Source organism: Microtus pennsylvanicus, chromosome 2 (assembly GCF_037038515.1).
Source record: "Microtus pennsylvanicus isolate mMicPen1 chromosome 2, mMicPen1.hap1, whole genome shotgun sequence".
Lineage (NCBI taxonomy): Eukaryota > Metazoa > Chordata > Mammalia > Rodentia > Cricetidae > Microtus > Microtus pennsylvanicus.
In genome coordinates, this window is record NC_134580.1 from 106,104,629 (window position 1) to 106,126,695 (window position 22,067).

Here is a 22,067-nt window from a genome sequence, read left to right on the forward strand (position 1 = left end):
AGTGAGCGCAGGCTGGAATGAGGATGTGTCAGGGACACAGGTTCTTCACAGAGAAAAGAAGCAGGTGGCCCACAGGAGGACCACCTAAGGGTGGCCTTTACACACAGTGACCCAACCCCGGAATAACCAGTGCCGTGTCTGCATCCCTGATTCTGTTTGGAGTCTACCTTCTGCTCTATGGGACAAAGAGGAGGAGCAAGGTAGGGACAGAGAGGATGGGGAATGGGAGAAACATTCACATCTCTGTGTGTTACTAAGAGGCAAGATTGGATTCCCTCATTTGGAGATGCAGAAACTTTATATACCCTGAAGTGTGTCGGCTGTGGGGAGACTGGTTCATAGTAACTGAACTTGGAAATGACCGATATAAACCGGAATGCCGGTTCATTCATCACGTCAAAACCCAGCTGCTGGGGTCTACAAGCCATTCCTCACACAGGCAGAAAGCAACGTGCAACTAAATAGTAACCGAGGGTACCTCAGGTCATGCCATCTGCATAGTGCATGCCTTCATGGCTGCAGATCTGAGACCCACTGTCTACTGCCAAGGATTCTGTAGGTTACAGGCTGTCTGTGTTCTGCGCTGTCTTGGTAGCCTTGACTCCAGACTCATTTACTTAAGAAATCTTCTTCTATTGGAGGTTTTGTTTGTTTGTTTTCCATATTTGGTGATTAGGCAGAAACACATTGAACACAAAGCCCCCACCCACACCCACATCCTAGTTGAAGGCAGGTGTGTCTTTGACCTCTTCATCCATGGCAGGTAGCTAGTACTGGACTCATTCTTGGAGGTACTAAGGTCCAGGTCCTGGGGGTCTTCCCTCTGGGCCTCATTGTACTGACCACAGATACTGTCCATCCCCAAACCTGGTTCTAACGTGAAGGCATGGGGAACCTTTGACATACTTTTCAAATACAAACACATCTTCAAATAGCCACCTGTCAACTTTCCATCTGGAACCAGATGGCTCACCTTAGAAGGACTGTGACTCTTCCAGTGATGTCACACATTCCAAGTATAGCTGAGCTTGGTGTGTGGACAGTGCACACAGACCCCAGGAGCTGGTTATCTGAGTTCACGTCCTGGTTGTCCTTCCACCAGCTCTGTGGCTGCAAGCCAGTTACCTGACCTCTCTGAGCTTCATTTACAGAAACTGTGAGCTATAGCAAAGACGAATCCAGATGATTACCCAAGGTTCTTGTCTTAGTGTCTGACTCATTCCTCGTAATGAAAAGAGAAACAAATGTTGTTAACCACTATCATATATAACTGAAGTAGATCTTGTTCCTTAAGAGGAAGTTCAACAAGTTGAGTGGTAATGTTTGAGGTCTGAATGCCAGGAAGAAGCATCAGAGATTTGCTGTCACCTCAACAATTTTGAACTGTCAGTTGGTTAATAATAATTTAAAAAGTGATTATTTTCATAAAATTACCCTCAGGTTTAAGACTAGATACAGAGTTCTTAGGTGTATAAAAAAGAAAATTGATTTGAAGCTAGTATTTGGGGAGCTCAGGAATAATTTGAAATAGAAAACTCTATCTGTAGTGTAAAGGTTTAGGAGCCGGGGAGATTGTCTCCATGGGTCAGACTGCTTACTGCATACACGAGGCTCTGTGCAGCCAGGTATGGCTGCACATCCCTGCACTCCCAGCACCTTGGCGGGCAGTGATAAGAATATCACTGGGGCTTGCAGGCTGCTAGCCTATCTCCACGCTCATTGAGAGGCCCTGTCTTCAGGAAATAAAGTGGGGAACGAAGCAGGACACCCAACATCCTCCTCTGGTCTCTGCATGCACAAGTGTGCTCATGGTGCACACACTCGTGTGCCTCCACCACACACAAAACCAAACCAACACATGCAATGCAAAGGTTCGAACACACAGACATGTAGCAGGTCCTAAGGATAGGAGAGCGCTGAGCCTGGGACAGCCAGAAGATCTAGCCCAGGTGTTGCTGCGTTCACATCCAGTCGCTCTCCAGCAGAGGTCTCCAGGGGAAGGGACAAGAGCTCAAGAAGCCCACCGGTCTTTGCTGACCTGCACAGATATTGCCTGAGGACACTTTTGAAGGAGCAACACGCAGAGGGGGAGAGGGGAATCAGTCTGTTAAAGCTCAAACCTTAACATCTCCCCAGGTGGAAATGAACTCAGAATCGAGCCACTTTTATTAGGAACAAATGGGGAGAAAAGCCTTCTGGCATCAGTGTCAGTTTGTCACCTGAAGGCTAGGGAAAACTAGGCTTGAGATGAAAATGTTAAGCAGTCTCCAGTGGCTTCTGTAGTGGGACGTAACCATTACAGTGATGAATTGATATTTTTCTGTGAGGCGCATATTTATCTTGCCCCAGAAAGAGCATCTCTGAAACCTCATGGTACCTAAGCCCCTAAGGGCGTGCCCATTCCAGGCAAAAAAGAAAACAAGCAGTCATTAAAGAAATGGCAACATCCAGGCTTCCCAGCTCTGTGCAGAACTGTCTGTGACGTCTCTCAAAGCCTGTGAGCTTCATGTAGCAGGAAGCCCCTTTCTACTTCTTAATAAAACGCCTGATAATTTTGAATGTCCGTGTTAAGGGCAGGTTGTAATTATAATTAGAACACAGAATGCCGTGGGGTTCTGCCTACTGAGAATTAATTTCAGATTCCTTTCAAGGACGTGTGTGTTTTGAAACGAGGCTTTCTTTGTTAATAAAAACATGATCGCATGCATTATTTAAAACAGCGTGTCGTGTTTTGCCTATTAGTGCTGATTCCAATATTCTTCATGGGGCTAGCACTTTCCTCCCAGTTGGGAATGGGGTTAGTCTTTGGACAAATTGCCTTTGCCTTGTTTAGCTTAAGCTTGCATCATTTTCTATGAAATTATGAAAATAAAATTGCCCCCTCCCTGAATGTATTTTAACATTACGGAGGCACTGAATGCCACCTCTTCATCTGGAAATCCTGTGTGGGTCTAGGCACTTACCATCCTTTACCACTATTGAAGTGGCCACTGCCAACCCTTTCAGTATTGTCTTTTGTTAGAACCAGAGGTTTTGAGTTCATCTTACCGTTTGAATAACGGGTTTGCGCGATGTTTTGTTCCTGCTGGAGTGTGAAGGGTGGAGAGGTGTGTCTGAGGGAAGAGCGCGAGGCCCCGTGCCAGCTGGGACAGTGCGTTCTTTCTCTTGCCACTGGTTCTATCGATTTGGTAGCACAAACTTTGCCACAGTGGCCTCTGCAAATTCCATGTGTCTTGGTTTCTTTTCATCTGCTGTTGATAAAACACCCTGACTAACACAGCTCCAGGGAGAACAGTTTATTCCCGCTTGGAGTATAAGAGCCCAAGCCATCGCGGTGTTGAAGTCAAGGCAGCAGGAGCTTGAAGCAGCTGACTGCATCCCATACATCCACAGTCGAGAAGCAGAGGGAATGAACCCAAACTGCTGCTCAGCTCTGCCTCTTTGCAAGATTCCCCACCTCACCTGCCATAATTAAGATAATTCTGCAGAGGGATTCTCCGAGGCTCATGGCGCAGAGAACACTGGATTTTGTCTACTTGGCAAGTAACACTAACCATCATAGCAGTGAGATTCAAGTGGCTCCAGGGAGGGAGTCCTTGGTATGGCTGCACCTGATCACAGCTTCTCTGTGTCTGTCTCCATCAAATACATGGATGGTGGGGCTGGCCAGGGTGCTGAGGAAGGGCCAATGTAACTGGCTGACGGGCCTCTGTGGATTCAACCTCTTGGAGGGCCCAGGAAGGCAAGGAACGCACCAGTTTTGTCTCCCCTCTCTCAATCAGACATTCAGCTCAGCCCGTGAAGGTATTCTATGAGCAAAAGGTGCTTCTGAGGATGGAGTATCCACACTTTACAGAGTCTACAATGTCGGGCTAGAGACAAAGTTACATACTCGACAAGATCACAGGAAGTCCTGGGCCTCTGGGTCTCTCCCACTTGAAATCAGAAAAACCCAGACGGTGACAATATGGTAGAAAAGAACAAGAGCCCACGGTCTCACCACACACATTCGACAGGGAGAGCCATGACAGTGAAGGCCCAGGGTGAGCCCCTGTCATGAAATCCATCCTAAATGGGAGCACGAGGCACTCTGTGGTCTTCAGAAGAGCGTGATGAAGGACTGGAGATGGTTAGCGCTTAAAAGCATTCGCTGCTTTCCCAGAGGGCTCAGCATCAGCTCCTAGCACCCACGTGACAGCTTACAACTACCTGTAACTCCAGTCCCAGGGATCCAATGCCATCTTTGCACTCCAAAGAAAGGCACCTCCATACATGTGGCACACGCACACGCGCACACACACACACACACACACACACACACACACACACACACTATAAAAGGAGCTTACATTTTGATTGCTTGTGGTTTTCTGTAGTGATCTCTGCTGCAAAGAGAAGTTTCCTTGATGAGGGTGGAGACTATGGCTGTCTGTGGAAATGAGGAAAGATATTTACCATGTAGTGAAGGGTTGCACTGGTTTAGGAAGGTGATGATTGGATGTGGGTAGCTGTCTGGTTCCCAGTATCAGACATGATCTCCCTCTTGTTGAGTGGGTCTTAGGTTCTTTTAGGGGGCTGCTGGTAACTGCCAAGGTATGCGTGCCATTATGGCACTCTTGGAGTACCATGTTATGTTAGCCATTGGTATGGTTCATCCGTGTTAAAGCTAGGTAGAGCGCTGCTTGCTTCCTGCCTTCCTTTGGAAGTTTTTGTGGTGCCTTCTGGTACCATGAAAGCTAGTCTTCAGGGAAGAGGATTGCAGGTCAGTTCCAGCTCAGGGACATCTGGGCCCTGTGTCTGAAGTGCATGGTGTCCACAGCAAGGCGTATTTGCCTTCCACATCTGGGCAGAAACTAGTCTGTAATGTTGGACAACCCTGACCAAGAGCCCAACAGCAGGTTTCTCATGCCTGGTGGGGGCGGGGATTCTGTCTTTGGCTCTTGGAGGAAGCATTGTCAGCCTAGGTGGGAAATTTTCATTTAAACTACATATGTTTACTTAGACAATACTCGGTATTTTAGGTAGATAGTTAACACTATGGTTCCTTTGGACGTTTTCCCCATCTTTACTGCTCTTTTACCTTCTTGTCCCTCCCTGACTAGAAGCCCCCCTTTTCTCATTTCCCTGCTCACACCACTCACTCTCTGCTAGTCTCCTCTCCCTTGCTCCCCCAGGCCCCTCCATGCCAGTAGTCCCTTATGATTTTTCTGTGTTTTGCAGTTACTCCAGGCTATGCATGCACATCTGAAGGCTTGGAGCTCCAGATAAGAAAGAACACGTGGTGTTTGTCTTTCTCAGTCTGGGCTACCTTGCTCACTGTGCTCTTTTCTAGTTCCATCCGTGTAGCTGCAAAGTTCATAAATTCATTTTCCTTTACTGCTGAGTCATATTCCATAGTGTGCATGGAATTTCCATATTCATCTGTTCAAGGGCATCTAAGTTGTTTCCGTTTCCTAGCTATTGTGAATAGAGCAGCAATGCATCAGGCTGAGCAAGGATCTGTGGAACCTTTGTGCACATGCTGAGGGCGCTACATCTGGGTCATATGGTGTCGGGCTGCTCAGAACCACTGAAAAGGCAACAGAAACCTGCCCTCCCTGGCTGTGAAGTATGTTCCTGCCCCCTTGTTTTCCACCATGTGATTTAAAAATTTACCTTGTACAGTAAACTGCAAAGATCTGTGTCAGCATTCTGAACTGAATATAAGTAAATATATTGGGGGGGGGAGGAAACACCAAATCATCTCAAAATAATCAGTATCCATTAGTATCCATGCTGATGGAGGGAAATGTGAAAGAGTAAAACAAAATAGATTTTCCATTAGCATCAGGTTTAAGAACAAGATCTTTAGGGGACAGGCAGAATTCCTAGGGTCCCTTGGTCAGCCAGTCTAGCTCCATCAGTGAGCTCCAAGTTCAGGAACAAAAATGAATAGGGTATAAGTAATAGAAAAAGACACCTAACATAACCTCTGGCTGCAATGTGCATGCAGTCATGTATGCACGCGCGCGCGCGCACACACACACACACACACACACACACACACACACACACCTGCATGCATGAACAAATACATGTGCAATACATTCAAAATCTTTAAAAAAAAGATTAAGGTTTCCACACCACCAATAAAAATAGACATGCAGAAACTGTCTCACCATGGCAATTCTGGATATGATGTTATATTAAAACACTATTACCCCGTCGTGTACTATAAAGTTAGACATATTTGCCAGGAGCACACGCTTAAGCATGAGTTTTAAAGGGCAGCATATTCTAGTCTCCAAAACACTTAGCAAATAACCTTTGAGTTCACATGAGCCACCCACACAAAAACCAAAATGAACTAGACAGAAAAAAAAATTGCAAAAGCAACTGTCTGTTGACAACCAGATTTTCTTTCAGTCCTTGAGCTTTTGTCTATAAATAATCTGCGTGTTTCGAGTCTGACCATTGTCTTCAGTGGCCCCTCCTGACATGTTCTCAGTTCAGTGTGTCTTAAAACACATAGTAAATGTGTAAATCATGGAAACTATTGTGTTTTTAGAGGGGAGCTGTTGGAGATATGTGCTTTTTAGATACCCAGAGTGTCAAAATGAAGCATTAAGATGATGTATTCTTTCTTTGGAGCATCTGTTTATCTTTTGTGAGATCTTGAGCTTGATAAATCACCAGAGATAAAAACTTCATTTTTAACTTATTGTAGATCCCCAATGCCGAGAGGAGAAATGGCGCTGTGTCCTCTCTCCATGAATTTCCCTCTCTCCCTGCTGAGGACTTACAGGCTTTTATTTGCAGAGAAAACATAATGCTCTGGTGGCTTTTGCTCAGAAACCTGAGAAGCGAAGGGAAAAAAAAAGAGAAACATCCATTGACAGATATGATAATTTAACATGCTTTAATACTGGCCTAAAGTGGCATAGAGTGTTAAATAGGGAGAGACCACAAGGTAATTTTAAAGCAAAGTTTTAAGAATGTTTTTAGTTTTGTTTTTCAAGTCGGGTATATCTGTGTGTTCTGTGTGAGTATGTACCACACGTGGGCAGGTGCTGGAGGAGTCCAGAGGTGTCAGATCCCTGGAGCTGGAGCAACAGGTGGTTGTGAGTCACCAGACAGGGATGCTAGGAACCTAACTTGGGTCATCCACCATAACAGCAAGGGCTTTTGACTAATGAGCTCTCTCTGTACTGTAAAGTGAGGGTTTTTTTTTTTAAATCAGATTTTACCTTCATCTGTTGACACTTAAAACCTCTGAACAGATGCAGCAGAATGGATATTGGATACTTGATGGGGATATGATTTTTAGATTAATCCAAATAACTGATGAAGGTATCTTTTGAGATACATAGATAGATAACATATATATTATATTCATTATACATGCACACAGAGAGAAAGAGAATTTTGTCTCTCAAAATCACTCCAAAGTTCTCTCTTAATTGGCAGTCTGGCTAATCAATAAAATCCCCATAGATTTTACATGTATATATGAGTATTCTTCTGTATCCAAGGGGACCACACAGAAAACTTGTAGGGATGGCTTCTCAGCAGTTCCTACTGTGAACTTGGAGGATCAAAGCGCATGACTCATAAATAAGTCAATCAAAATGGTACGGCATGAATGTTCACACTGCCTGCCGCTCCGTGTGTAAGGAAGTCCCCTGCTGCAGTGAGTGCCCCCAATGTCTTGCCTTGCCTTTAGTTTATTGGTCTTCAGCCCTAAGCAGGTGGAGGCACATTTAGGCACATTTTATTGAATGCTCACCCATTCCAGGCCACAGGCAAACAGTTGGATTTTTCTGGTAACTGCCACAAAGATCTGCTTAAGGAGGTGATAGCTTCTGCCCTAGGTTTCAGAGGTTCCTGAAGTTCCCAGAGCACATGGCCAACGGCATCTGTGAGCAGGTGACCTCATTTTGCCCTTCTTTCTACTCTCACAAAAGCATGCAAGTTATGATAAGAAGCCCGTGGAATTATTAAGGTGGCCAGATGTTCTGGAGTTTCAAGCCTCCCTCTATGTTCTCACTCCAACAGCTACACAAAGAACTGATCTTTAGATCAGGAAGCTATTCCACCTGAATGAAGCATCTGCCTACTGTGTCAAAGGGTTGCAGTCTATCATGGCAGGGAAGGGCTGGCAAGGCAGGTCTTTCCATCGGGGCAGGAGTGTAGGGCAGGAGCTTTTCTCACCACAATAGACCAGGAATCAGAGAGTAGGGTTGGGAGGCAGGACCAGGAATCACCCTTATTGGTCTCCTTCCTCCAGTGAGACGCAACTCCAAACATTTCTAGAATCTTCCAAAATAGCACCCTGGGGCCAAGCATTTAAACAGAGGTCTCTGGTCAATATTTCAGGTTTAAATCAGAAACTTCTGCCCACTCACACAGGGTTTGGGCAGGTCAGCATGGAACCTGGGGTAATCTGTTACTTTGCCCGGTTGGATGGGTGAGCCTGCGGGGTTCAGATGCTGTACTCGTCTGGATGATTGACAGCAGAACAAAAGTGTGACCCCAGCCCTCAGTCCAGCAGTAAGAGGACAATCTAGATGGGTTACACAGTAAACATCTTAGTCCCTGTCACCAGAAGAGGATTAGAGTCCAGGGATGCCAGGACATCTTTAAAAGTGAAATAATATAGTCAAAACCATGTGCAAGGAAGAAAGTCTGTGTCCCTGTGTTTATTTAGATTAAAAAAAATGGTGCTCACACGGCAGACTTTGATGAGAGACTGGCCATGGGTATAGGGAAGAGGGGGTTCCTTTATGGAAACTGTAACGTGCACAGAAACATTCAGAATGATTTAAGTACCCATTAGAGCATTTTTGTAAACCATCTTGTGATTCCCTTAACCATTCTGTCAGACAAATTGGTTGAGGAAAGATGGTTAAATACACTCGGGGAGTCTGGGACTTACTTGGGTCAATGTTTGGGGCCATGTCATGTTTCCACCACACAGTGAACTAATGCATGGAAATCAGTGTGGAAGAGCATGGCTGAAAGCAAGCTGACATCAAAGATACCAAGGCAGAGTTGGGATTCCCTTCATGAAGTCACCGGAATAGGAACAGAGTGTAGTCTCTCAGGGTGGCTCATGCCGTGGCTGAACCCAAGACTTTCTGGTGGTTTCCCTGGAGGCTGGCTGACTCTAGTGGCCTTGTGACCATGGGAAAGTCTCTGCACACAGATTCCAGCCCATGCAGTGGACAGGCAGGGAACTCTACGTGTCCCTAAGCAATCATGACTAACATGCCATTTGTTTCTGCCATACAAGGTTCCACACAGATGTGCTGGCAGTCCCCAGGGAGGTCACTCACCTTTCTCTCTCTTCCCTTCCAGTTGCACTAGAGCAGTTCGCGCTGGCCGTGAGGCGCTGTCCAGACAGGGAGGACCAGGCCTTGCTAATGAAGGTATGTTATCAGATAAGTCCTTATTGCCTTAAAGCCTCCTCGCATTACGATTGCCCAAAGGAGAGTTCCGTGTTTCACAAGCGGGAGTAGATTTATCATCTCTGAATTTTGTGCTCCAGGGGGATATGCTTGTCAGTGGCTGGCGGGAGGGTGGCTGGGTAATGAGCACAACCACCGTCTGTGGAACACAGAAGTGACAGGAAAGTGGGTGTCGACGACTTGCAGGAGCCGACGTGATTCTCTGCGGGTTTGGTTGGTTTTATTTAAACTTATCTGACAGTCTCAATTCTTGTAGCAGATTTATGAGACTTGGCCAAATTCCTTGTCTCCGACTATATTTTTAATTAAGACAAAGGATCCCACACCTTCCCAGTTGGCCTCGTCTTCCCTTTCGCCAACAGAGGGAACACCACACAAATTAGACCTCTCGTGTCAACCACCGAGACAGTCAACTCATGTCATGGGCTCTTTGTCCTTGAGTCAAAACAAACTCCCCTTCTTCTCAGCAACAATCACTTTATTTCCTCCCAGACGGCACGGACAGAGGTGAGGTATAACCTATATTTAGGCTGCGCATCTAGGAGATCCCGAAGAGTTCAGACAAGCAGCCTGCGGATTTTAGTAAAACTGGAGGGGAGAGCAGCTCATCAGGGTAGAGGCGTACACGCATTTCCACTGATGACTAAGCCTCCTGTTTTCACCTAGCAATGTACAGACTGACCTTGAACACCAGTGTTTCCATGATGTCATTTCCATTCTGTGCCACCAGGAAACCGTATGTACCAGGAGTTGCATTTCTTTACCTAAATACAGACCCTTTACCAGGTGTCTTCAGACTTGAGAAATGGGTGGGAAAAAAAAATAGGATGTCACTCTAAGGGATTTTCAACTCATTTGCCTAAGGTGTGATATTTTCGGTCTGTCTATTTTTTGTTTAAAAATAAAACTTTCAGTGATGTTTATTTTATAATAAAGAAGGGCTGCTGATTCCAAGTGTTGGGTTGGTATGGGAGACCTGGTTCATCTGAGTCCAGGATGACTTGGCACAACAGATCCAGACACTTAAGCTCTCTTGCTGGTCTCAGGTCTTCCACACTGGTTTTATTCCCTGCCCTGAGCTCCATCCCTTAGCCTGTGCGTTCAAGTACAGGTTGGCTTCCTGTGATCTTGAGGCAGCCTTGGGTCATAGACACTCCCTTGTTTTGGGGTTTTTTGTTTGTTTGTTTGTTTGTTTGTTTCTTGAGACAGGGTTTCTCTATAGTTTTGCAGCCTGCCCTGGAACTAGCGCTTTTAGACCAGGCTGGCCTCGAACTCACAGAGATCCACTTGCCTCTGCCTCCCGAGTTCTGGGACTAAAGGCGTGAGCCACCACCGCCCGGTGACACTCACCTTTTAACCAGCGTCATTCACTGTTCACACAGAGAGCCTCTGCCGTCTTCTTCATCCTGTCTGGCATCTTCTCCCATCTGCTCTTTGACACCTCTTCTCACCTGGCCACTCGAGCCTTCTTCAGGGGGAGAAGCTCCTGGGCTCCCCTCCATCCCACTCCACGAGCCTCTCCGGGAACTTATGTGGGAATCGCAGAGGCGTGTGGGTTAGAGAACTGAGCTCTAAGCTCAGGAGCCCACACCATCAGACCCACTTCTAATTACCCTGCTGGTTACAGGTCAGCACCCCTCTCTAGATTTCTTCTGGTCTCAGACAAGTAGGTGAAAGCAGCAAATTGAAGGCCCCTCCTCCCAAACTGTCACCTGTTGCTTCTCATGCCGGCCCGGCTTCTCTAGACCACTTGGTTAGAAACAAACATTTAGATGTGGGATAAAAATCAGGCTTTCTCAAGATGCTCTGGAATGTGGGTGCCTCTCTGTGTTTGTGTCCTCCCTGGTGGCTCTTCAGCCTGTATGACCACAATAACTGAGAGATTGTCTGTGGTGTTTTTACAGTATCTTCGAGATATTTGAGCAGGCCTCATCAAAGGAGTTTTACTGAACAAAATTATGTGCTCAGTTCATATCTACCAAAACTACTTTGTGACTTTTTCTTCAAGAGATTGAGGTTTCTTTCATGTCACCTATGAGAGGCCACTATGTGGGTGTGACAGGAATGTGTAGGATTTTTTGTGGATATGTGTAAAAAAACAGTAGGTCGTTTTGAACATACTTGATCAGCTGTCCAGTGTGTGTTCACACTAGTGTACTTTGGAGTTTATCTGTAGTAAATTTCGTGTGTGTGTGTGTGTGTGTGTGTATAGCTGAGAATTTCAACAATGTATTTTGACCTTATTCATCTCCATCTCTCAATTCTTCTCCAATCTGCCCCCCTTCTTTACCCACCTTACTTTATGTCCCCCATTAAAATCCATCAAGTCCAATTTGTGCTGCCTAAATATTCTTAGAAGTGTGACCTAATACTGAATTGTGGGCAGCCTATGAGGGGCTCCGTGTTTAGAAAAGCAACTAATTTTCCTCCCCCAGCAGCTCTCAGTTGCTCCCCTCTCCCTGCTGGGATTTTGTCTGGGTGTGCGCAGGTCTTTTGTGTGCTGTCACAGTCACTGGGAGTTCATATGCACAGCTGTCCTCCTGTGCCCAGAAGACACTGTTTGGTTGTAGTCACCCTCTCTCTGGTTCTTACAATCTTTCCATAGCCTCTGCTACAATGATCTCTGAGCCATGAAAAGAGGAAGTGCGGTATAGATGTTCCATTCAGGGCTGAACCTTCCAAAGTCTCTGCACCTTGGCCAGTTGTGGGTCTATGTTAATCACCATCTATCTATGTGCAATAAAAAGTGAAACAGAAACTTCTCTGATGAAGGTTGAGGATTCATTGATCTATGCGTAATGATAAGTCATTAGGAGTCAAATTAATAGTACATCCATTTAGCAGAATAATAATAATAGATTTTCAGCTACTGCCCGTGACCTGTGTAACCATAGTCCCTAGGCCCATTATCAGGCCAAGTACGGTTTCAATTTATGGAACAGAGATTAAATCCAATCAGAAAGTAGTTGGTTACTTCTATAATGTTCCTGCCACTGTTAAGTCATAAGACATGTCTTACCAAGCTAATCATCACTGTAGCTCACAAGATTCACAGCTAGATAGCATTAATGGTTACTTTTCTGCTCTGATAGTGTGCATAGAACCTTTCAGAATGATAAAATCTATCCAGTAGGGATATAGCTTCCATGTTAGTACCAGCTTGAATTCTCCATATTCATATTCATTGATGTGGTTGTGTCTTTAGCAATAGGTCTTACTGTCAAGTTCTGGAGTTGACCAAGAGTATTGGAGATAGCCTATAATATTCGAGGTCTGTGGAATCTCACTGGCCAACAACTCCAAAATAAGTAGCCAATTCCTGGCACTGGGCTTTTCATTTGTAAGATAGTGTATCTAGTACAGACATTGTTAACCAATTTTAGAGTAATTCTATTTTAACTCATTTTATTAACATATGTGTGTGCATGTATGAATACACACACATTCGCACACATATATGTATGTATATGTATTTTGATAAAGCTTCTAGAGTAGGTTTCTATATGAGTTCTTTGAAAGGTCCCTAGTGTTATATATCCCTCTCCACACTCCCTCCTCTATCCTGCCCTCTCTTCTACCAACCCAATTTAACACTTCATATTTATTATTCCCTTTTATAAATTTCAAAATTCTACTTCACCTCATGAAAATTTGTTGAAGGCCAAAAGCAACAACAACAAAGCCACAACTGTTCACTTGTTGGGGGAAACTGTGGCCAAGAAGGTGATGTTCCCAGGGTAATGCTCATTCACTGCACCTGGGATCTTCTGAGCCTTCTAATTTCCCCCAAATTTGGGAAACTTGACTGTATGATTTGTGGTAGTGGAGTGGTGCACTTTCAACATAAAGCCCCCCCCATATACATACCACACACACACACACACACACACACGTGTGGGGGGTGGGGGTTGGACCAATGATGGTATGATGTTACTACTTTTCCATGCATGTTGTTGATTCCTACTGTCAAGCATTACTGAAGCTAGAGGACAGGTATGTAACTGGAGGTTTCTCTCCTGCCCTCCAGTTCCCAAATAAACTCAGGTTTATATTAATTATAAAAGTTTGGCCGATAGCACAGGCTTATTACTAGCTAGCTCTTATGTTTAAATTAACCCATTTCTATTATTCTATATTTTACCACAAGGCTCATGGCTTGTTACGTCACATCTTGCTTCTCTGGTAGCTGCTGGTGTTTCCTTTGACTCTGCCTTCTTTCTCCCTATGCCCATTTGGATTTCCCACCTAGCTATATCTGCCCTGCCATAGGCCAAAGGGGCTTCTTTATTAACCAGTGGTAATAAAACATATTCACAGCATGCAGAAGGGCATCCCACTTCACAGGTACTTTAGTCTAACCTGTGAGAGTTACATGGAGCTCTGAGAAGATAGTAAAAGATGAGCACAGAGAAACATATAGCTATGCCAGATTCAAATTCCCCTGGAAGAATCAGAAGTGGTTGGTGGGACTCCAGATGGTCAAAGCCAGAGCCTCTGCCCATGATCAGAATAAGCAAGCAGGGAGGGGAAGTCAAGACCTCTGGATCCTTTAGCTGCTCCCTGGCATAGCCAGTGGTAAGAGGACCTCCAGAAAAGCCCCGCTCCCAGTGGCCCCTCCCCACAATACCATAAGAGCACATACAGGAATCCAAGCTTTGATGGACACAAGACACAACTGTGCTGGCTTGGGGTTCTGTCCTCCTGGTTTGTCAGTCACATCCTCTTCTGTCCTATCAGATGTGTAAGGAACTCCACCACACACCAGAACATGAAGGGACAGCTGTTCAGTCTAGAACACGACAGTCCAAATGCAGATTGTCACTGTGGGATCAATCAGGCCTCCATTCTCCTGCTAACTAGCTGTGTGTCAGCATCCTCTCCCTCCTGCTTCTTCTGATCACAGACAAATGCTCTGGCACACCAGGTGGTTTCTCACCCATGGGAGAGGAGAGTGACTCTCTGACTCCCATATGCCAAGTAGGATCAAGGCCAGTGTGATTTGACTGGGGCTGTTCCTACCACTTCAGCCTTGAAAGGGCTGGGAATGGGGCCCTGAGTGGAGAGATGGAGGTGAGGGGCTTGTGGCCTTTCCCCAGCACTGCTGGAGCAGAGAAGATACCTAGATTCTACAAACCACTTACTTGTCCTCGCTGTTGCTAGATTGCCTCCTCCTGCTTCCCTGTCTCTTCATCAGTTTGGGGTCTTGACTACATTAGTCCTTCGAGGTCATGGTGGTCACCATCCTAGAAAGCTGCCTACTCCTGGCTGTTCCGACCACTCCCTGGGGCTCCCCAAGCTCACACTGAGCAAGTCTATATTCATCCCAGTCTCCTCTTTAGGCTCCTGTCACAATCTTCCCCTCCAATGGCCTCAAAATGATGGTATGGTAGATGGCTTTTCTCTATCCTGAAGCTGTCACCAGGCCCCGTATGATCCCGTGCACACCCTGCCGATGTTTGGTTGGACATGGTTATAGCCTATGATGCCATCAGAGAGAATCCACTCGGCCCTCCCCACTGCTCTCTCTCCTTCAGCCTCTGTCAAGGTGACTCAGGTGCCCCATGTCCTACATCTCATTTTCTAGATTCATTTCTGTGCCTAAGTCCACCCCACCTTTGGAAAAGGATGATTGCAGAATATGTCATCCAAACCTGGATATTTTATTTTTTGCAAGTAAAAGGGAAATTTAGCTTAGATGACAATCATAAGCCATGACTGACCTAGACAAACCAGGGCATCTGGGCCCTCCTCTTCCTCAGTCAAGCTCAAAATCCCTCCCTGCTATGGTTTAAACCTAAAATGTCACCTACAGACTAATGTTTGAAACCCTTGTCCCCCAGGTAAAGGCACTATTCAGGAAGTGAGACTCAGCTGGTGAATTTGGGGGAGTGGCTTTAATGGTTATAGCCTGGCTCCTGGTTTCCTGTGATTTAAGCAGGCACCACCACCCTCTCCCACTGCCATGAATGCGGCCACGCTTCCCCGCCACTATGAGCTGAAACCCTTGAAAGCCACAAGGCATTTCCTCTCTCTGGTTGCTTTTGGTAGGTATTTTGGTCCCAGCAGCGTGTAGGTAACTCATACCTTCTCTCAACCAAACAGTTTGGTCCCAGCAGCATGTAGGTAACTCATACCCTCTCTCAGTCAATCAAACAGTTCTACTTTCCCCTCCAGCTTCTCTCTCAGTGCTTGTGAAGAGTCTTTGGTTCCTGTTCCCACCAGGTTTGTCCTGACACTTTTAGAACCTACGCCTCCATGCTGGATGACCGACTGTCAGTCTCTCGGTGACATCTGTACTTGGACCATCATGCCCTAATCTGACCTTTACCCCTCCTCACCTTGTTCTGGCACCTGTGAAGTTCCTGACACACCCGATAGGCAGCATTTGTTTTCCATCTGGGAAATCAGGAGCCTTCCTGGGACTAAAACCTCTCAAGGCCACTTCCAGACCTCCAGGCCTCCCTTGGATAAGCTGGAAAAATAAGTAGGATGCTCATGGGATAGTGGCCCTTCCCAGGAGCTGCCACTGCTCTCCAGTTCAGGAGGCAAAAGGTAGTGCTACCCTTGAAGCAAGGCAGTAGAGCTTCCCTGGCCGGCAAGGTGCAGTGAGTGCCCAGAATGTTCCCCATGTTCAACCTTCCAACTTGGGCCCAACTCACTTTGCCTGACTAAGTAAGACCTTGGCTAGAACAGTGATGACAGACATTTCTGTAAATAGAACCTGACATTACAACCCATGGCCCATAGAAAAAAGTAAAAAGAACCAAGCTGCCTTTGAAAATAAGAAAATAAAGCAACAGGCAGCCAGTGAGGCCTGCTTATCACGGAGCCTTGTACTTCTGCTCCCAAACTGCTGACCTTTGGTAAGGGCTGCCCATGAATTGGCAACCATGGCTGAGAGGGGAGCTGTCTCCTGGTGGGATGGTGATCCTTTGCCTTGAGGAGACATGACAAACATCTCTCCTGTTTCCCATTCACCTGGCACCATATGCAGGGCCCCTGAGGATGATGGGCATAGCTTCCAGGTAAGAGACCCAGGCTGAGCAAATGCACAGAAATGACGGTGAGTTGGCAGGGTCAAATGCTTCTGGAAGCTTCCTCAGCACCATACCACCCACAAGGCATTAGTGCTGGCCCAGGTGCAGAGGAACTTGGGCAGATGTGGGAAGAGGGCCTCCCTCTGACGCATTCTTTTGCCACCAAGTCCGGCCAGATGCAACTGTTTTTCCCATCTATCCATGTTCTAAGAAACCAGAGACCCCGGAGCCTTTCTTCAAACCAGACATCGCCTAGCGGCAGACACCACCTGACCCTTCAGCCTTCCACATTTACCAAGTCAACTTCTTCCAGAAGCAGGCACTTTTCTCCTAGCCTGATGGAATCCTGTCAGGAATGAGGGCTTTCACTGGGAACACAATGCCAGTGCCTTTGCTTGGAAAGGGCTGTGCTGAGGAGAAAGGAAATTTTCCACATGACGGCTTCGCTGCTCGGCACCCCTCCCAAAAGCTCAGAAGCGCCCAACAAGCTAACTGTCCAGTGTTTCTTAAACTGTCATTGTCACAAAGATTCTTTCCGCTTCACTTCTCGCCAAGGTCCCCATCCCCCCACACTGCCTAGCCAGGGAGAAGTGACTGAGCCATTCAGCATCCAGCACGGGGCACAGCGCTGAACGTCCACACAGGTGCCCTTTGTGTCCCTTTGTGCTCAGAGGTGACCTTTGGTTCCCAAAGGGTACTCATCGGGGCAACTAACCCTTTGAGCAGAGCATTCACTGGGGACTGTCCCGCCCTTACGGGCTTCTGGCAAGCATCAATTTGCGCCTGTCGAGTGGGCGGGGTGGGTTTTTCCCTCTTTCCTGCTCTCTAACTGCTCTCTCTTCCTTTTCTCAACGTGTGTAGGAGGTAGCCAGTTTAGGCCAAACCTAGCAGCCAATGGTTACTCGCAAACACCTCTTCTCAGGCACCCGCGCTTTCTTCTGCAGGTGGCCCCTTTTCAGCCCCCAGGACCCCATCTCAGCTCTGTGCCTTTGAGACTGTGTCTAGTCTCTGATCGGGAAAGCTTTCTCTCTGCCTCTCAAGCGGGGGCCCTTTAGGGGGTGTCACACAGAATACACGCCCAAGGCACCAGTCAGTCATCTGGGGTTGCTCATGGGATTGAGCCTCCCACACAGGAAGAAAGGGGCTCTCATTGGGGGCTTGACTGCAATTTCCAAATCCAGTCCAGGGTGAATCGTACCAGTCCATATTCTGACTCCCGTCGGTGCCAGTGACATCACAGTGTCAGGGACTGTGATGGTGGAGCGCTGCCTTCAGCCACTGTTCTGTCCCCAGGCTCTTCTCTACTCCTTGCAATCAAGGGCCACATAGAGGGGAGTGCACATGATCGCAGCAGTCCCTTAGGACTTCCTTAGAAGGTTATTCAACAAAAGTGGCTTGAGTTCCCATCATGTAGCTGGTAAGGTTAAGTGTCTGGCTCCTTTGCGATATTTTATCTGCAGGCTTGTGCCTCTCAGAAGGAACACAGATACTGGTGATGTAGAAATCAGAAATAAATGGTTTTCTCTCCTTCCCATCTCTCTATGACCCTGGAAGGTCCCATTCATCACACCTAGGGGGCTTCTCACACATGGTTGTGACAAAGCTCTTCAGGGCTGTGCTTAAACCGCATCTCCAAATCAGGGGGGGTACTCATCCCAGTGAAAAGTTAATTTTGGAAGTGACCTCTGGAACAGAGGCCTAACTTTTCAGCTCCCAGGACCTTTAAATTCAAGGAAAGGTGGTGGGATCCTGGACTCCATAGCAGGCAGAGAGGAGTTAGTTATTTTCCGGCTGTTGCGGGTATTTGCTACAATCCCACTTTTTTTCCCTTTTTTCTTTTTGTTTTTTTGAAACAGTGTTTCTCTTTGTAGCAGCCTTTGCTGTCCTGGAACTCCCTCTGTAAACCAGGTTGACCTCAAACTCACAGAGTTCCACCTGCCTCTGCTTCCTAAATGCTGGGATTAAAGGCATAGGCCACCACTGCCCGGCCACAATCCCACTTTTAAAGCATTTCTGAGTACCTGTTATATGTCGGGCTCTGCACTAGGCACTGCCGATGCAAATGACAACTACTTTTATATAGCCCTGGGTGACTAGTTAGAGACATCAGTGTGCCCCAAATATGCAAAAACCATGGAGTAAGCTAATCCCTGAGGGGGATATTTGATAATAGGGGACCACTCAGCTAGTCTCCAAGACAGCATTGATTTAGGGAGGACTCCTCAGAGGAGGTGACATCAGGGTTAAGTCTCTACATCTCTGCAGGAAATTAAATTTAGCTGGCTGTGTGGGTTCCAGAGTGCTTACCAGTGTTGTTGCCATGACAAGGTATGTTCTGAGTTTTCCATTTATAGAGTAGTTTAAGTGCACTGATGTGTGCCCTAAAGTTGATGCCAGAACAGGAACCCTGACAACGGCCTTGCCAGGGGAGAGTGTCCGAGTATTCCATTTCGACATATCCACATTTCCCTAACTGACCTCGAGGTGCCTCGAGGTAGCAATAAGTTTTCCTTCAGGCCAGGAAGACCTGGTTTTCTCGAGTGGGTATCTAGACAGGAGTCCTGGAAGGGAATCAAATGGGAGCGGCCATGAATAGTCACTGTAGAATTGTTCTGAAAGTTTGGTCCCTAAGCCAGAAGCCACAGGAAGAGGAGGAGGGTGTCTCTTGACTTATAACAAGGGTCTGCTCTGCTGTGGGACTCTCCACTTCAGCTGACCCCTCACAAAGTTCTCTGCTTAGGAGCAAGGGGCCAATGCCATTCTGCTATGAACAGCACGAAGATCCGGCTGTGTGTGCTTCATCACCCGGGGGAATACCAGCACGCAGATGACAGCAGTTGTGGGGCCATCCCGCCAGTTCTTTCCCTCGACGCTTTTTTGTCACACAGCTAAATCAATAGCTAAGCAGAAAGGCAGCTAGGTGGCAGAGATCCTCATGTTTGGAAATGCAGTGAGCCCTTCCTCCAAGCATGGCAGGCTCAGCTCTCTGGGGACCTGCCCTAGCATGCCAGGCACAGGGCCTGTGACGAGGTAGGCCTCCTGGCGTACTCTGTCCCCCCATTTCCTCTGTGCACAGCTGTACGGAGCAGATTTCATTTCAAGTTGCAATTCTAGAAGACAGGGCACAAGGGGAGGCGATCACTTGGGACAAAAATTGAGAAGCGTTTGGTGGGAATCACACACAGGAAGCTGAGAGGAGCATTTGGCGCTGAGAGACAGGTTAATGTCATCAGGGAAGAGAGTCTAGCTGATGTTTGCCATTTCATCAGTAAAATGGGGAGCAGGATCTGAAGTGCACAGGGAGCTCCTCTCTGCACCCCCTCCCTCCGAGGGTGGGTGGAGACAGCCATCAGCGGGTTTCTGTGCTGCTGCTGTACATGCAGCCTAGCAGACAGTCACATCGTCACCCTGTGTCTAGAAGAACACACGTTTCCCAGAAGAAAGCTATAAGGGGACACCAGAGCTACCGTTATGGGAAAAGTCGCACTGGTGGCTGACGAGGCGGCAAACCCCAGCACCTGCTCGCCACCTGCCACATCTGCACCCTGAGTAATAACGGGATTTATTGAGAGTTCGTGACTTCTGCTCTCTACACTCGATGAACTAACTCTTCCTTCTGTCCTTACTAAATTTTAGTGGCTTGCTTCTGGTTAGGTGTCCATTAAAGAAAAAGAAATATAACTACCCACCAGAATACCAATTATAGCATGCGGTGGGAAGGAGGAGGGACTCGTTAGCAGGCGGGGAGAAAGGAGAAGAGGGAGGAAGGGAGGGACAGAGGAAGGAAAGAAAGTGGGTTGTTTCTACACTAAAATATCAGGGAAAAGTAGTCCACATGAAGGCTAAGCAATTGCTGTCCCTCTCAGTCTCCTGGTGCAGTCTTTCCAACTTTGTTGAGGTCTTTCTACATTTTTTGGTCCCTTCTGGACTGTCAGAGATTGGACAGAGACAAGACAACTTGTATTCTGAAGCCTCAGCTGGATGGGAAGGACAACTAAGCACAGTCCCCCCCCCACAGCTGTCTGATTAATAGATGACACCCAAAAGGGCTCTCACAGAGCAGAAAGCAATGAATGCCAGGACTAGGAGCAATTATGGGAACAAGACTAGCCTGCCTTTCAAAGTAAAAGACCCAGGCTGTATGAAGAGTCAGACTTCCTCATGCCCATCATTTCTTATAATGTAAGAAGTCACTTAAAAGAGACATCAGGAGACAAACCAGCAGGGAGAGCTGACCCAGGGCATAGCATGTGTAGAGTCCTCTGGGCTCTCGGGAAGCTTCATATTCCAGAACTGTTGAAAATAAAGCAGAAAAATAACTCAAAATCTGGAACAGGCTACTGTACACTGCAGAAGCAGCATGAGGAAGAGCAAGCAGAGGGAGAGGAGGGAGAGGAGGGGGGAGAGGAAGAAGAAGAGGCACTGCTTACTAAAAGGTCCAAGGAGGCAGTCTACAAAGACAGTAACCGGGACTTTGGTTCTAGAAGCCAGTGCAGTAAGGCAAGAAGCAGAAAAATACAAACTGTATCCTTTTGGACAAGAGAAGAAGAAAAGCAAGTGTTGACATACATATGGCATGCTTGCTTATCTGTTTAAAAAATACTAGCAGGTGTGTCCAACTGGCAGCCACAAGCAGTATGTGCCTGGGATGGCCATAACGTACCCAACACAAAAATGGTACACTTACTTAAAAGTTTATGGGTTTTTGGTTTCATATGGTATGGTATGGTATGGTATGGTATGGTATGGTATGGTATGGTATGATATATAGATATATGATAGATGGATAGATTGCACCCTTGTCAACTATAAGCTTTGCTACTCTGTGGATGGCAATGTTGTGTCATGGTGTCAAACAGTCAGACTCACCTGTAAGGTGTTTCAAAACAAGACACAAGGGGAAAAAAACAAGAAAGAAAGAAAGAAAGAAAGAAAGAAAGAAAGAAAGAAAGAAAGAAAGAAAGAAATTGTTGAAACTAAAAATTGAGTCCTTCAAAGTTATGGGTACAAGGTCAACATGAAAATACTGATAATATTTTGAATACTAGTAATGAACATCTGAACACTGAATTTCTAAATACATTTTAAATGTACAGTATACTAAAGTGCACACACACACACACACACACGTCTAGTGATAAATCTACCAAAATGTATGGGGCTTTAATGTGTGGGACTGATTAAAATGCTAATGAATCAAATCAAAGTAGGTCCATACAAATGGAGAGAATCATCAACTAGAAGCCTCTACACAGTAAACATTTAAGTTCTTTTTATCGTGATATACGGGTTTAACATAATTCTTATTGAAGGATCTCTTAGTGCTGGGAACAGAATCATCCTGAAAATTTTAAGTGATGTCAAGTACCTAGAAAAGGCTGACAGATCTTGAAAAGCAAATGAAAGGGAGGCATCAGTCACAACAGTTCCAATCATTGTAATTAGAGAAATCAAAACTACATTGTTGGTAGATGTGTGCACACACAACTCAGTGGCTCGTGCCAGGGACTGCAGAAACATGAAACATGTACACAAATAGGACCACCTGGTTTGCTGAAATGGCAACAGCAAACCCAACAGCCTC

General features: G+C 46.4%; 1 protein-coding gene across 1 annotated transcript in view; it reads left to right on the plus strand.

Moving 5' to 3' along the window:
- The window catches only part of Acoxl (acyl-CoA oxidase like), a 283,810-nt gene that overhangs the window by 232,400 nt on the left and 29,343 nt on the right, over positions 1-22,067 (plus strand). The window contains exon 17 of the mRNA XM_075962688.1: positions 9,337-9,407. Coding sequence (XP_075818803.1) covers positions 9,337-9,407 — 71 coding nt within the window. The remainder of the gene's footprint in view (positions 1-9,336; positions 9,408-22,067) is intronic.